The 17413-nt window shown below is 44.2% G+C and overlaps 1 protein-coding gene across 1 annotated transcript; it reads left to right on the forward strand.

Annotated features, from left to right (window-relative positions):
* The first annotated feature begins 16114 nt into the window (after nt 1-16114).
* On the forward strand, nt 16115-16938 carry LOC128401542 (tigger transposable element-derived protein 1-like). Its single transcript, XM_053364718.1, has 2 exons — nt 16115-16651; nt 16682-16938. Exons 1-2 carry the CDS (start codon nt 16130-16132, stop codon nt 16925-16927), a joined length of 768 nt encoding a protein of 255 aa, XP_053220693.1. The 5' UTR covers nt 16115-16129; the 3' UTR covers nt 16928-16938.
* The last annotated feature ends 475 nt before the right edge of the window (nt 16939-17413 follow it).

Raw genomic sequence — 17413 nt, forward strand, 5'->3', positions numbered from 1 at the left:
ATCATCCACAATCCCAGGAACAGCTTCGACTGGCTGGCTAAGCCAGGTGAGGGCAGGCAATGGGTCTCAAACCCTGGGTGAGTTGGGGGCTTCCCCTGCGTGCGAAGACAGGCTCTGGTGAACTGAGCGGATGAGACCCCATCAGTGAGGCTGAGAGTGGGGTCTTGTCATCTGGGCAGCAGTTTATTTCAGAAGGATGGACTTAGAGGTGAACGTCCCTTAATATCCTCGCCAAGAAGAGCAAAGTGTGGAGAGGTCCAGTCAAAGTTTGTGCATGCCCCCATATCTGATAAATCTTGCAATAAAGACAGAAGAATTCGTGGGGGCGGGGGGAGGAATATGTCAAGGTAATAAAGATATGAGCAATATCAACACGGCAAAAAGATCTAAGGAAATGATTAGTTATTAAAGAGCTGATTAAACAAAATATAATTAGGGCTACCCTGGCCCTTTTCCCAGAGTTCATAAACCTATAAAAGGAACTCTTTGGGGGACAATACAGCTCAAAGTATGTCTTATATAATCAGGCCATTTATGTAGCTAACCTTTTCCTGCCTTGCTTCGGTTTGTGTGTGTTCTGTCTTCCTTTTATACAGCTAAGCTCTTTTCTTATTACTTGTGGTGTTGTACATGACTTACATGCCTCCTTTTCACTCCAAGCAAGGATCACAAGTTGGAAAATGAATCACAGTCTGCAGCTGACATGGAGGACCTAGCTGAAAGACGGCCATTATTTACACAAGGTATCTGGTCATCCCAGAAGGAAATGTTACTCAGAATTTGGGACTTGCAGCTACAAGGTCAAGTGTGGGATTACCTTGAAGCATGAGACGCCACTGTACTTCTCATAAAGACCTAAGAGTGCGCTGAAACTAATCTATCTTGATTTCTGTTAATATCATCTACAAATGACGGTGCCAGCCTATGGTAAGAGTTTTCACAAACCAGAATCTGAGCTCTCCCAGTTATTGGGTGCCCAAAAATAAGCAACACAGGGTTGTATCCAAATGGCACACAGGCAGCCCCCCCCCGGCAGCCAGAGCTCAGTTCTGGCCCCTCTCAGGTGGGCGCCATTGCATTGTAAGAGAACCAGGGAGGTGTTCATGGTGAGTTCTGGCACCTCTTTTTCTAGAAAAATAGCACTATATGCAGGACACATACAAACGGTCTGCCAACAGCTTTTGATGTTTCAGTATTACTGAAAATCAGAATCAGAGACTTTAATTAGGATTGGGATAGAGGGTTGCTAAACCATTTCCTTCTGACTCTCTTCTCACACAAAAAATGGCAACCCCACCCCCTGTTACTTTCCCATCTGCAAGAAAAATATATATGGAATTCTTTCTTTTTTGTGGCAAAATTCATGCCCATTGCAGATTAGCATAAAGGTTTTGAGGGCTCAGTGTTCAGATTTTTAAACACTGAATGCTAGACCTATTAATTATCAACTGACTGGGCTTTCAAGAGACCGCTTCCCACTTAATCCTTTGTCTTTATATTGTCCTTGATACACTGCTGTCATCCTGGTGATGCCGACATATAGGATTATGATACGCCACATTGCCAATCAAAGAATAACCAATGTATGTATAAACTGGAGTGTTTGCTTTATTATGTGTTTACAGAAAACCCATGTATACAACCAGACTGCAAGATGGGAACTAGGCAATCAGGGGACAGAATGTATGTAGGGAGATCAAGAGTTACTGCTTCCAGTAGCGTCTGACACTTATTTACAAAGCTGATAATGAAGCATAAAAAGATATGTATTGACTTAGTTTGGGGGGAAATGAAGTCCCTTACGTACACTGTATATGATCTGGGTGTTTTGCACAGGCATTCTTTTATCCTTCTCCAAGGAATGAAAGTTGCTGACAGCTGCAGAGAAGAAAATAGGACACAGCTCTAAACAAACAGACCAATTAATATAAAAAATTGAAATAAGTTTCATTAGAAGTGCAGAGGGCCATTTTCCATGTTAACAGCATCAGGGTGTTCCTACATATCACTCCTTTGTCTGAGGACTAGAAACACCTGTTGCAGCTGCTCTTAGTAGTAGTAGTAGTAGTGTTTCTTTGTTTGTTTGTTTGTTTGTTTGTTTGTTTGTTGTATATACTGCTTACAAGCCATAATGGATTATAAGCAGTTTACAAGCATAAAACCAATTATATAATCCATGCATAATTTAAATTCTAAAATCCATACATAATTAAGAAATTCATACATAACTAAAATTCCGGGGCTCCTTCCTGCACCACCCAAGCAGCAAGGATATGCCTTGAAAGCACAAGAGGCCACCACTTTGCAGAAGGAAAGCCCATCTGGTCACTGTCCGGATGAGAAACTGCCTCAGAAGTGCCTGTTAGGCAATCTTGCATTCCGGGATGGGGGAAATTGGCAGTATTCCCTTCCTGGAAACTGCAGCAAGACTGGTGTGAGGCACAGCGGCAGCCCACCCTCCTTCCACATAGAGGGCATACTGTCCAAGCGTCTCTATTTTCCAGGGATAGTTCCAGAATTATGAAAGGCATCCTGGCTTCCGATTTGATCCCGGAATGCCCCTCTTTCCCCTACCAGTGCTGCCGCTACTGCTGAGCTTGTCCTGAGTGGCGGCAGCAGTGGTGGCTGCTAGGGAGGCTGCTGCTGGCCTCTTCCCTTGGGCAGCTCATAGCAGCTGCTGGAGAACGGGAGAGGAGGAGGAGGAGGAGGAGAGGCTGCGGCTGCACAGGCCCAGCCGCATGTGACTTTGAGGGGAGGGCTGCCCCGGCGGGAAGAAAAGGGGCAAAGTGCAAGAAAGATGATCAGAGTGCAAGCAGTTTGGATTTTAAAAAGAAAGAAAGAAACACTTTGTACATCTGTGTCTAATCTTGTCCCTTTCTAAAATTTATTTACTGGTGGGTGTGGGTGTTTGTAAATCTACCAAAGAATAAAACAAAATCAGGATTAAGGGGTTTTCTCAGGGCAGTGGAGGGCGTGTATGCTGTGTCCGATTGGTGAAGTGGTGGCGGCACCCACCCTTCTTCTGATAGGAAATGCTCTGCGGGTGGAAGGGGGAGAGAAAAAAAGGAGGTTGAGGAGGGTCATTTGGGGGGGTTATAAATGTCCCTATTTTCAGCTGAGGAATGTTTGAGGGTATGAGACTGAGGCCTAGGTGTGTTGCACTGGCCCCTATGCCACAAGTCCCCTGAAAGGAACTAAAGGCAGCTTACAGATAAAATAAGAACAGCTAAAAACATGGGGGCTGTTAAGTTGTGGGTGAATATATCAGACAACACAGCGATTCTCCAAACAGCTCTTGTTTATTCACAGGTCAGAACTGAACTGAACTGAAGGGTTCAGCCAGCCTGTAACTGTAACAACTTTCTGTAACTATACAATCACTGAACATCACTTTCGATCCCTTATTTGCATATGTGGACCTGAACTATCTACAGTATCCCCCTGCTGGCCCAGGGTGAGAACTTCAGTACATAACAGGGGCATAGCAGGAACAATCGTTAAAAAGCAATTAAACATTAATCAAATTCAAATTATATATATAGGAGCCTTCAGCTACCCCGATATCTCTTGGAACTCAAATTCTGCTAAGAATGTAATGTCCAACAAATTCCTCCATTGCCTCACTGACAATTTTATTTTCCAGAAGGTGGAAGAAGCAACAAGAGGATCATCTATCTGGACCAACAGTGAGGAACTGATCAACAAAGTGGAAGTACTCAGAAACCTGGGAGGAAGTGAGCATGTCCTCTTGGGTTTCATTACACCGAGGCAAAAGAAAGCCGAGTGTTGGCGGACATGCGCTCTGGACATTAGGCAGGCCAGTTTCAAAAGGAGCTTCTGAGTGAGAACCCATGGTCAGAATTACTCAAAGAGAAAAGAGTCCAAGATGGATGGGAGTTTCTAAAAGGAGAAATAATGAAGACCCAAATGCAGACAATTCCAACAAGAAAGAAAAGTGGGAGGTGTCTAAAGAAACCAGTTCAGGAGAAGTCCCTAACTCACCAAGGGTTTGAGACCATTGGCTCCTCTCACCTGGTTTAGCTGGTCAGTGGAAGCCGTTCCCAGGGTGTAGCCACTGTCACCTGCTGACAGCTTCTAGGAGCCACAAGTGAGAGCTGAGTGCAGAGTGGGGACCAAAGGGGGGTAAACTAACCCAGAAGGAGCACAATGTGTACCCCACCAGAGGAACCTCCCCTCCCCAAACGCCCCATCTATATATGCATTAATTGACAGGCCCAATTTTCACAATGGGTCTGGTACCCTCCTGTCTACTTCCACTGTTACTTCACAGAACATTGCTGTTTTCTCCAAGGCAGGCTAAGGCAGGTGAGAGGAAATGAAAATGCCCTCGGGGGGAAAGAGCTGAAAGAGGAATGAAAAAGAAATGGTCGTCATAAAAATCAAAATGCTCCACAATTGTTGTAGCCACCAGCTGCATAATATGGCAGCGTGCAAAGGCATCTGACTAGAGGAATGAGAGCATCCAGAGAGGTAAAGGATGCCTGTCGCAAGCAATGGTGGGGAAAGCAGCAACAGGTATGAAAGCAATAAACTCAAGTACTCTCTCCTGCTTTGCCTCCAGGAGGGTTACGATTTTTCTAGTTCTTAAGCCAGGCAAAGAGGTCCAGTCTTGACCCTAATTATGCTGATCAGCAAGTATGTTCAAGCAATTCCTCTCACTGGCAAACAGCTTTCTCCTTTCTGAGTTAACCATTAAATACCCCAGAACTAGAATCATAAAGCAGGCACGTGTTCGCCGACACACAGTTGCACATTGTAAATAAAATTCATCCAAGTAGGTTTTTCCCCCCTGTTACATGCTGACCTGAGATAACTTGCATTGGTTTCCTTAGGAAGGAGCTGTTACCAACTGATCAGACTCTGTGACTGACACCAGCTAAAGAGCTTTGCTCAACTTATCTGCAGATTGTCAAAACGCCTCAGATTAATTTAGACCTTCTGGCTGGTTTGGCATATATCTGGCAAATTATGTTGAGCAGCACAGCATAGGTCAAAATTAATTAATTCTGCATAGGTCAAAATTAATTAAATAACTTTTGTTAGGGTAGTGGGTCATTGCAATCGTACAATTTTTATTTCATTCGTTCTAAAAGAATTATAGACTACAAAATCTATAGACCACAAAAACACAAAACTCTCAAAGCAGTGTACATAATAAGATTATCAATAAAAAGCAGCTAATGTTCACAAAACAGTTTAAAAACAAATAATACATAAGATAATTATCAATAAAATCAGTAAAACTTTTAAAACATGCATTACTAGCTAAATTATATTTCTGGGTAGGCTTGCTGAAATAAAAATGTTCAGCAGCTGTCTGAAACAAGAGGGTGAGGGTGCCTATCTGATGTTAAAAATGCTAATAGGCAGGTGCTACAGTGCTAAGAGATTGACTCATCACCAATGTGGAACAAGCATCACTGGGCATTTGTAAAAGGGCAAATTCTGCACAACCAAAGGAGTTAAATAGGCACATATGGGGAGAGGTGAGCCCTCAAGTAAACCAGTCCCACGGTTTTCCACCACCACCACCCCTCTCTCTCCACTTAAATAAAAGCCATACAAGATTGTGGCAGTGACACGGTTTCCAAATCTTTCCTTTCCCACAAGATACAGATAAGCCACATCAGGACTGCATCGGCAGGAAAAGGAAGGGTCCAATGCCAGCAGATAGACTCCATCCATCCAACAGACACTGGCGGAGGAAGAGGAGTGTTTGGGGAGCGCACCGCCCCCGGCAGCGCCATCCCTGTAGGGTGCCATCGCGGCTGCCCCCCGCCCCTGCAGGCTGTATACCCCACCCCTGCAGGTGGCGCGCCAGCCCTGTCCCTGCCTGCTCTCCACCCTCCAGTGCCGGAACATGAAGCTTCACCACTGCCAACAGATAAAGTGTTGTTCTGGGGCACTTCAAAGATTATGATGTGTTTGTTCTTTCCCTTTTGATTATATTATCTGAGAAATAACCAGTCAAAAAGGTAATTAGGAAACACAAGCAAACACTAGTAAACCAACATTATTAAAGAAAAGAAAAATACCAAGCAAACATTATGAAAGAGTAATCAAAACAAGGAATCACAAACATAAATAAGTTATCATTTCAAAGTAATTTAACTGCTTGGTCCAAGGGTTTAATATTTTGAGATTTGCTATTAACCCTCTCTCAATTTGATTGCCTGGGTTAATTTCACTGTGCTTGTAATTTCCAGGATCTTAATTAGTTCTTGAGAGAATGGGGTGCATCTATTTGTTTTCAGAACGTGAATTAGGTTTAGCTCAAAGATGAGGAATCTGTGGACCTCCAGAACGTTGCTTGGCTCCTGCTTCCATCCTCCCCAGTCAATGGAGCCTGTGGTCACAGATGATGAGAGATGTAGTCCAGAGACATCGAGACAGCTGCAGATTCCCAATCCCCGGGTTACCTTCTAAGAACATGCAAAACCAGCTCCTGTTTCTTCCTTTTTTACAACTTTCAAATAAGTCACAGCAGTATATGGGTTAGCAGGAGAAGAGATGCACAAAACCGTATTTCTCCATTGTAAGATTCTGGTTTAGAAATTAGCACTAATTGGGAAATTGCTGAATGTGTATAAAGGCTGCCATGCTGGAATCACACTGCCAATTTCTGCTTTGAGGCAGATGGCACATTTTTACACTTTCTGAAGGTATAGAATACATTGCATTTCCAAAGGGTATCCCTGTTTTGAGCTCAAACATGTTTGGGATCTGTCTGCTAGAACCTGTTGTTGTTGTTGTTGTTACAGCATGGTTCTGATAATGCCAAGGTTGCAGGTTTGATCCCCGTATGAGACAGCTGCATATTCCTCCATTGCAAAGGGCTGGAGTAGATGATCCTTGGGTAATTTTATTTTAGGAAATAAAAATGTGTGAAAGATCAGGTTCATAGAAAGTGACCTAGGCACTCGGCAGAAAGGCCTTGGTTTTTCACTTGAAGCCCAAAATCCAGCAAGCGGAGTCAGGTGCAAAAGTCATATGGGGTAGAGCAGTGGAGACAGGGAATTAGATGCAAAATGAATAGAACTGTAGAGTTGGGAGGGGCCCTGAGGGAGTTGGACTAGATGACCCTTGGGGTCCCTTCCAATTCTATAATTCTGTGATTCTATGAAGCCTCAAAGAATGAAGCCAATAGCAGGACTTGTATACACAATGCAAGTGCACATACTACAGTCCAGAGTTCTAGCAGGCTAATTTGGCGAAGGGGTGGGAGGCAGAAAGGCTTTTGTTGTTGCTGCTGCTGTTAACTGAGAGCTAGAAATCCATGCCGATCTGCTGCAGATCATCCAGCAATCTACAGGCAGATCGAGATCCCTACGTTCCAGCACCAAATAAGAAATGCATTACCGTATTTTTCTGTCTATAAGATGCCCCCATGTATAAGACGCCCCCTATTTGGGGGGCTCAGATTTAAGAAAATGGGGTGGAGATGTATCCATGTATAAGACCCCCCTAATTTTTGACATTATTCTTTAGGGGGGAAACCTAGTCTTATACGCGGAAAAACAAGGTATATCTGCTATATAATCTAGTCATCCTTTGTCAATGCCCATATCATACCCTTTCTTGTGCATCACAAATATGCTTTGCTGTGTACCAATAAATAACTAAAAGTTAAAGCTTGAATATGTGGATTATGCAAATTTTCTTTTAAAATGTAATTTTAAAAATACATACATTCAAACTCTGTGTTCAGCACAATGGCGTTCCTCTTCAGAATGTACTGTCTGATGGCTAAAATCAATCTGTTGAAAAGGTAATGAGAATTTCCTCTTTAGCCTTTTAATTAAGTTTTTTTGATCATTAGGAAGTTGTATAGTGCAGAGGAATTCTTCCATCTGCCTAATGAACAGATGTGGATGGGATCGAGTTGCATAAGGCCCTGTGAGTGGCACCTCCATTTCCTTTGGGTGTGTAAAAATTTTGAATTTTGAAGGGACAATGAAATACATTAACTGTGGTTTAAGCCCTACGGACTATGCCTCCAGATTATTTGCTGATTTACCAAACAACACACTTACTCCTAGGTAAGTGTGCGTTAAGACTGCAGTCCTATGTGCACTTAATTCTGTCTCCTATATCAAGAAGGCCAAGATGGTAACCCAACTAGTTTTATTTGGCTTCTCAAAGCCCTGTCAAGTCTGCTTTACCTGTAAAAGAAATGAAAAATGATTCCAAGTTGTAAAAAATAGAGTAATAATAATAATAAAAGGTAAAGGGACCCCTGACCATTAGGTCCAGTCATGACCGACTCTGGGGTTGCGGCGCTCATCTCGCTTTATTGGCCGAGGGAGCCGGCGTTTGACCGCAGACAGCTTCCGGGTCATGTGGCCAGCATGACTAAGCTGCTTCTGGTGAACTAGAGCAGCGCACGGAAACGCCGTTTACCTTCCCACTGGAGCGGTACCTATTTATCTACTTGCAATTTGTCCTTTCGAACTGCTACGTTGGCAGGAGCTGAGACCGAGCAACAGGAGCTCACCCTGTCGCAGGGATTCAAACTGCTGACCTTCTGATCGGCAAGTCCTAGGCTCTGTGGTTTAACCCACAGCGCCACCTGCGTCATAATAATAATAATAATAATAATAATAATAATAATAATAATAATAATTTTTATTTATGCCCCGCCCTCCCCAGCCAAGGCTCTTCTGTATGTTCTACTGTATCACTGTCTCTTGAGGCTGTAGGGCAGAATATAATCAAATGTCTAAAATAATAAATACACCTGGAGTTGGGTGTAGGTTCTCCTGAACTGGGAAGTTCTTCTAGCGAATTTGCTCGTGAGAAAGGCAAAATACACTTCTGGTCATCAAGATTGCTTTTCGGAGACCAGAAGGGCTTCAAGAAGGTGGGCATTTGTGCCCTATATAAACCTTCCCTTGTGAGGAACGTCATCTCTTAGCATTATGGTTACACTTACATAACACTTATTTAACCCAGCCATGTGCATCAATTTGCGTGTATGTATTTATCACAAAGAGCGTTTAGATCAGGCTTGCCAATGTGTTTACTTTGAAGGTTTTGGTGCCGCCCCCGCCCCCCACCAGGAAGACATATCGATCTCAGAGATGCTGGTCTCAGAAGAGCAGCAGCTCTTACAATATTTATTGCATTTGAAGTCTCTGCTCTTGATCTTTTGAAAACTGATCTCAGAGGAGGGTGGCGAGCAGGCGTGGGGGGCAGGGAGGGGAGCATGTGGAAAGAGGGAGGATGCAGAGTCCCTTTGCTCTGAGAGCGTTGATGAAATGTAAGCAGGGAGGTGATCAAGGACATTAGCAGTTTCCAAATTAAGCCTTTAAAATGCATATTAATGAAGGGGGAGAGATGAAAAGGCTTCACAAAGAAGGCCAGGGGTGGGGAGTAAACAGCACTGGCTTTGCAACAGGGGTTTCTTCATTTAGAAGTTTTACCCTGGGGCTCAAGAGCAAGCAGTGGAACACAAAAGCCCACCAGACTTAAGAGACTATGGCTGTGTACACACACTCCCAATTACTCTGCCCCCAAAGCTTTTTGGGGAAGCAGTGGACACAGGATGTTAGCGGCAATCCATATCTAGCCTGTCATTTATTGTGAAATACTGGGTTTGGATGCAAATTCTCCCCCAACCAGCTTTGAACTGAATTGAGAAGAAGGACACAAAACTACCTTGGTGTGTTTTAAGGAAGTAGTGTGCACACCTACGTCCTTCATGGACTCTGTAGCCAAGAAGACATTGAGGAGGGAACTACCCCATGTCCCCCCATAGCAAATTGTGGGGACCAATGGGGAAAGTCTGCAGTAGAACATTGGGGGGGGGGAGTCTCTATTTCCTTGAGGCACCTTCTACACTCATAGTGGAATGGATGTGAGTTGGTCCATTGTATTGCTGTTCACCACCCTCATCTCCAAGCGGTGAGAGACCCCAGGAGTTCCAGGCGCTTACCCAGGGTTCGTGTTTCTTTTGGGAATGAGGTATAGCAGATACTGTGGCGACTTTATGGTCTATGGTTTATTTATACATATATACAACCTGAGTCTGCGATGGAGGAGTTCACAGCATTATCAGCCCCAAAGGGTCTTGTTTCACCCCTAACCACAGCCTTGGATTCAAACAGAAATCCAACATTGCTCTCAGATGTTGCTCTGACTCTCCAGCTTTCTGCTTTACTTCGACGTCACATCACTGCAAACTCTCAGCTCTCGCCTTCGTCTTTTTCTAGCTACCAGCCAGTTGAGGGAGGGGCCTCCCAGCCATTTGCCATCTCAAACAGATCCATATTCCTTTGCGGCCCATCCTCCAGGCATCGCCTCAACACAGGAAGCTAGACTGGCTTATATTTAACACTTGCTGGATCCAAGAGTTAGCAAGGTCTCTGCATGCAGCCTACTTCCCTCCACCCCAAATTCATAACAGCATGTTAAGAGCATAAGGATACATTTTCCTCCACTGTCTGAGTCAGAAAGAAACATGACACTAGCATGGAGGAATCCAAAGACAGAAACAATTTCTACCTTCCCAAACAGAAATGAGTCCTACAGATGTGATAAACAGGCCTGAGCTGCTGAGCGCATTAAAAGAGCTTTAAGAAATTAGTGTGGCTGCTGGATCAAAAGAGTACAGTCGTACCTTGAATCCCGAATGCCACAAACCCGGAAATGATCGTTCCAGTTTGCGAACGTTATTTTGGAACCCGAACATCCAACGGGGCTTCCGCGGCTTCTTATCTCAGAACCCATAGGAGACAGAAGAGGGAGAAAGAGCCACATTAGTTGCTGGGCCTGTCTCTTATTTGTGACAGCAGCTGACTGCTCCATTTGTGGTGACCACCTAGCTCTCTGCCTCCAGCCTTGCCTGGTCTCTGAGAAGCGGCTTGGGCGTCATTCTTCTCAAGCATTTGGGTGAGGTGGTCCGGAAAATGCCTGTGCCGTGGTTTCCATGTGGCAGCTTAAATAAAAAATATTTAAAAATTCTAACCACTGCAGCAACCCACAGCAAAGGCCTTCTCCTGGTCACTTTGTCCAGAATGCCTGCTCTGTTCCACCCTTCTCCTCGCCAGCTAGCGCTGGGATTGCCCTGCCTTCTCCTTCCTCTCTTGTTCTCTGAGCATAGCTCCAATCTGGCTTTCGCACAAATGAGGTTTCTGACCCAGTTTGCAGAGGTTAGGTTTTATATCTTTTTTTTTAAAATGAGTGATTATTTTAAATCCCTATTTTGAAATACTATTTGTTATAGGAACACCATTGTATTAAAGCTGAAGACTGAATGTCCCAGCAGGTCCTCTTAGCCATCACCAGCCGTGACTTCTGATTTAAAGCTCCGCTTTTAAGCAGAGTAACCTTGGCCCTTTTGTCTCATCGTTTCCTCAGCAGCAACTCAGCCTTGGGCATGGAAAGTTGCCCTCCACCGTTCCTGACTTTTCAGCAAGATAAATCTTGTAAACAAATGCCACTCTCATGGTCTTTAGGCCATCCAATGGAGCAGTTACACTGACTCTGATTTTATTACCTGCTGACTGGATGGATTTCTAGAAGTTCCAGTGGAGTATAGTTTATTCCGCTGCAAACAGGATAAACTGATAATGATCCCCTGGTCTTTATTTAAACACACACTGGGATTCATCAACTGGGATTCTTAGATGGAAAGAGAAGTAGATGACTAACTGTCAACATGGCACCATAAAGCCATTACAAACAACAGCATGATACAGGTGTGGAAGAGCTATTAAAAAAGAAACAGCTCTCAAATATTGACTGACTAGTGAGAATGTTTGGTACTCTGTTCAAGTTTCAAAAACAATTCTTACAGCAGTTTTCTCACAAACTTTTCTTATGAAATAAATTTGGAGGACCGTTCCACTCTTGCCTTTTGATTGACACATGCCCACCTTCAGACAAGTTTGCCTCCCTGCCTTGTGTTTCTGAATGACCTGGGTGTGCTTCCTCTGAAGGAAGATAATTCTGCTGCATTTCTCTGTACAGCAGAGACTGAATGATCCAAACACTCCTGATATCGATATGCAGCAGAATCCCAGTGGGAGCGGCTGGAAGGAGGAAAAGCCAGAGCGGTTAATCGGGCAGAGAGGCAACGGGCAGCAGCGTCTTCTGGGGTTTGCATTTTGGACAACTCACAGGCTACTTTAACTTCACAAATTATTGTGGCACATTCCCAGCCGTTCTCTCATCATGGCCCACATAAACCACTGTAGAAATAACTTTTTTATCTCGTTTATCCAGGTCCCCTAAGGTAGGATACCTTATTGTTAAAATCCTTGGCAAATATGATCCAGCTTATATCTGGCTGCTAATTCCTAATGCTGATGCTATTCTGAATCAGTAATGGATTGGATGAGGGTTGATGAACTGCAGCTCAGACCAGAGCTTCTGTGGTAGGGAGGTGGCCCCGTATCTATCTAAGGAAGTGGGGTGCAAGCTGTTCTGAATGTGACCACACGGCCCCAAAGCACCAGATTCATGGCCTGGGAGTTCTGCTGGATCATATCATTGTCCAAGGTGTTCTATCAACTTCACCAGCTACAAACTCTACTGGGCAGAGGTCATCTGGGCCATTTTATCCATGACTTGGTGAACTCTAGGTTAGGCTAGCACAATGGTTATGTTACTGCAATGAGGTGAATAAACTGCTGCAGGACACAACTGTACAGTGCATGATTTTGCATGGTGTGTAGAGAAAGTGTGTTTTCCTTCCTTGCTCACAATACTCAAACCCAGAGCCATTCAAAAAAGTTGTCAGTTCAGGACAGAGCAATGAAACTGGCCACCAAAAGATGTTGCCACCAACTTGTATGGCTTTAAAATGGGGTAGACCCTGAAGATCCTCTGAGATTTTTGCTTAGCAAATATGCTTCAAAATTCACTTTTGGCAAAATTCAGTGGCAACTCTGGAGGTCAGATTTGCTTGCCACATTGGTTCTCTCAGTTAAATGAAAGTGTTACTTTAAGGCCTAACCTGTCACTCACTGCAGGTCATTAATACACTGGTGGTCGCCTCCATAGGTTTTTCCTTGAAAAGTCACTGGGTGACAAGATAAAACTAACTTTTTTAATCAAGCGTATTTGTAGAACCAACAGGCTATAGAAGAGGTGAGGAAAACAATGGAGTAGGAGAGTGTTTATCAAATAGTTTCCTGCGAGACTAATAAAGAGTCAGTTTACCACATAATGTTATTAGTTATATGAAATTAGACTGTCAAGTACAGCTTTATAAGCGACACAGAGAAACAGAGAAGGGCACGTGAGGGAGTGAGAACACCAGGGGCAAATCACTGTCATACATAAAAGAATGCCTGGCAGACAAAGAATTAAGTTCACTCTTCAGGCCAAGCTATCTCTGGCTGTTATAAATACATTTTAATGCCTCTGTCAGCATGGTGAATGCAAGAGGCAGCCTTTTCAAATAGTGTGTGTGTAAAATGCTCCCATTCATAGGAATTGCTTAAAAGAGACATTATTTAGTTTATTTGGTGCTGCAATGAAATTTCAATATAAGTTAGGAAGGGATGGGGGCTCAATGGTTCATTGCCCGCTCCAGGACTTAACTGGGAGCAAGGCTGAGGGCAGGGCCAGGTCCATCCTTAATAAAAAAAGACTTCCCTGCTTCCTCCTCAGGGAGAGAGTGCAGCAGATAGTGCCAGGTGGGAGAAGCCTACTAAGAAATCCCCAGGGGGAAATCTCTCCCTCCAGCGGCAGAAGGAACAGCAGTATAACTCTTCCACTAAGTCATATCATTTCTTTTTCCCTGCCCCAGTGAAGTAACTGACACAGGTTTATTTACTTCAGTACTGATATCACTTACTTCTATTTCCATTTCTGTCTCTGGGTGCTGTACAAAATACAGGTGTGGGATAGCCAGCCTCTTAAAACCAACATGCTTAAGTCTAATTAATACATGAATGGATTAATACCATAGAGTAAACTGCTCTGCCAGGCTTAACTATGTCTACTTACCCTCAGCAAGCCTATTGTCCCACCCACTGCAATCTACATGGGAACTTTGTTGTGTGAGGAACTCTGAGCCACATGGCTTTAGCAAGACTCTCTTGAGTTCCTATACCAATAAACTAGGAACTTTTACCACTTTGTAAGTAAGCTTTGGAGCCTGGGCACACATGGAGAGCTAACACTGATGAGAATCATCAAGCTGCCAAAGTGGTTTCACAATTATTTCCTCTCCATAGGACCTATTATTTTTATAATTATTTCCTCTCCCAGGACCTACAGTTTGCCTAAACTGGTTCTGCTATAACAACCATGATTTACTGGCCAAAGAATGAGCCTTGGGCCTGCACATTCACTCCTTGTCTCTCCTCTCCTCCCATTAAGCCACAATGTTCTCGTTTAAAACTGGGAAACTGTGTTTTAATCTCAGTTTACTGATCTGACCCTGTTTAGAAAGGAAGGATTAAGCCACATGACAAATGTTAAAAGACATTTGAAGAGATGTGATATATCTTTGGTGCTAAGCTGAAGTCTCAGTTCATAGGGGGTAACAGTGAAGCTCAATGGGCTCATTAAAAAAAACCCAATGACCTGAGTGTGATGTCCCTACATGACCCAGACAAAGGATTCAATTTGCAAAGTGCCATTGAAAGTAGAAAGTTTGAAAAATGCTTTCCCAGACAAGTCTCTTCCTCAGCTCCACACTTGTAAAATAGAAATAGCTCACAGATTTGTTTGTGAAGGAGGAGGAAGCAATTTATAAAATAGCCTGCACATTGCAAAGAGCTATATGAAGTATGAATTATGTCTCATCACAAGAGCCTAAGTATTTCTTCCTCAATCCAACCAATTTCCATCTAGTCTATTATTCTGTGGCTAGCAGTGGCCAGCCAGAGCATTTGGAAGTTCACAAAGAGGCCATGAAGGCGGCAGCAGCACCCTTTGCTCTTCGTCCCCAGGAGCTGGTGATCAGAGGTGCAAGTGGTACCTGAAGCTAGGGACGGGGGGAAGATCTCCAGTCTGGTATCTCTTAAGTTCAGTTTTCCACATCAGTTTTGCCAAATATATTAAAGATCCTCATGAAAGCTCAGCATCATTTTAGTGCAAATTTCTCCTGACACATGTATTTTCATATGTGATTTTGCAAATCAGTTTTCTGTACAGTCATACCTCTGGTTGCAAACATGATCCGTGTGGGAGGCACATTCGCAACCCGCAGCGTTCGCAGCCTTGAAGCACTGCGTCTGCACACACACATGATGTGATTCGGTGCTTCTGCGCATGTGTGTGATGTCATTATGCGCTTCTTCACATGCGCCAAAACCCAGAAGAAACCTGTTCCAGTACTTCTGGGTTTGGTGCAGTCTGCAACCTGAAAACACGCAACCTGCAGCGTTCGTAACCCGAGGTATGACTGTAATAGAACGTATTTTCGTATATTATTTTCACCACTGTGTGCATTTATATGCAGTTTACCTGACCATAGAATCATTTATGCATTACAGTGGTAGCTCGCAAGACGAATGCCTCGTAAGACGAAAAACTCGCAAGACGAAAGAGTTTTTCATTTTTTGAGTTGTTTCGCAAGGTGAATTTCCCTATGGGCTTGCTTCGCAAGACGAAAACGTCTTGCAAGTTTGTTTCCTTTTTCGTAAAACCGTTAATACCCAGGGTGCATTGCTTGAAGAGGTGCAGTTGCGACTTGACTTCGAGGAGCAACTCATAACACGCGGTGTGGTAGCCTTTTTTGAGGTTTTTGAAGACTTTGGTGATTTTTGAAGCTTTCCCAAAACTTCTTTTGCAGCCATTTGGTAAGTTAAACTTTTAAAACTTTTTTTGGGGTTTTGGATTTTGTGTTGGGGTGTTTGGAATTCAAGGACTTGGTGTTGGGGAGGGGTTTGCAAGAATCTGGAAGCTTGTGGTTTTTTTCCTGCATTTTTATGATTTTTTGTGACCATTGGGCCACTCTGCTGTTGTTAAAAAAAAAGATTTCTGGGTTTGAATTTCTGTGTGGTGGGTGGCTGAGGGAATAGTTGAGGAGGGGTTTGCAAGAATCTGGAAGCTTGTGTGTTTTCTAGGAGGTTTGGTGCTTTTGAATTTTTTGGATGTGAAGCACTGATTTTTTTTGGGGGGGGGTTACGAAGGTAGGAGCTGTGCTGCCATGGGGCCCAAGAAGACTGCTGCTGCAGAGGTCGGCGAGAGGAAGAAGGAGAAGGTTACGCTGGAAATGAAGAAGGAGATCATCCGGAAGCACGACGGTGGAATGCGTGTGACAGACCTCGCCAGGGAGTACGGGAGGAATCCATCGACCATCGGGACCATCCTGAAGATGAGGGAGAAGATCCTTGCGACTGATGTAGCCAAGGGAGTCACCAGGATCGTGAAGAACCGCCCAGCTGTTCTGGAGGAGGTGGAGAAGTTGCTGCTCATCTGGTTAGAAGAGAAGCAGCGTGCAGGGGACACAGTGACTGAGGCCGTCATTTGTGAGAAGGCCAAGGCCTTGCACGCAGCCCTCGTCCGGCAACAGCCAGGAACCTCAGGCGAGCCAGAAGTCTTCAAGGCAAGCAGAGGCTGGTTTGACCGGTTCAAGACAAGATCTGGAATCCACAGCGTGGTCAGGCATGGAGAGGCTGCCAGTTCTGATGTTCCTGCGGCTGAAGACTTTGCAGCGGAGTTCCTGGAGGTTGTGACGACGGAGGTCTACGTTCCACAGCGGCTGTCCTCCAAAGAACTGAGCGACATTTGCCAGAAGTGGAAAGATGTGCAGGCTTTTGCACAGCGGCACCACCCTGACAAGGACCTGACACGTGACCTTGCGAACACTTTTGATACGAGGGTCATGTCGTCTTTCAGGGAGGTGCTGAAAAGGCGGATGAAGCAGCAGACCATGGACAGGTTCTTCAGCAAGAAGCAAAGAGTGGAAGAGGAACCTTCTTCGAGTTGTCCCCCAGAGTCTTAGAAAATGTACTGTACACTTTGCTAATTTTTAATTGTTTTCCTGTCATGTTTAGAAACTTAAATTATTGTTCCTTCAATTTTTGAAATGCTCTTTACAGTATGTGTGACTTTAAAGAGCACTTAATAAACTCTTTTTGTACCAAATTTGGCTTTGTTTGGACTTTTTTTGACCATAGGAACGCATTAATTGATTTTCAATGCATTCCAATGGAATCCGTGCTTCGCAAGACGAAAAATCCGCTTGTGATGGGATGGTGAGCTGCTTGTGCGTAAAATCCTAGTCCCTCAGAGTTTGGCTAAGTCCACAAACCTCTGTCTGTGACGGAGCGCCTTAAGCATGGCTCCATCAGTCGCTCGTTGAATCGGACAGTGGGCGTTTACGGAACTTCTTCCAGCATAAAAGCTCCTTAACGGAAACGCGTCTTCTGGACTCTCGGCGTGACAGTTTCCGGCGAGGAGTGGGTGTCCCTACAGGAGGTCCTGAAAC

This window comes from Podarcis raffonei, chromosome 1, assembly GCF_027172205.1.
Source record: "Podarcis raffonei isolate rPodRaf1 chromosome 1, rPodRaf1.pri, whole genome shotgun sequence".
Classification (NCBI taxonomy): Eukaryota; Metazoa; Chordata; class Lepidosauria; order Squamata; family Lacertidae; genus Podarcis; species Podarcis raffonei.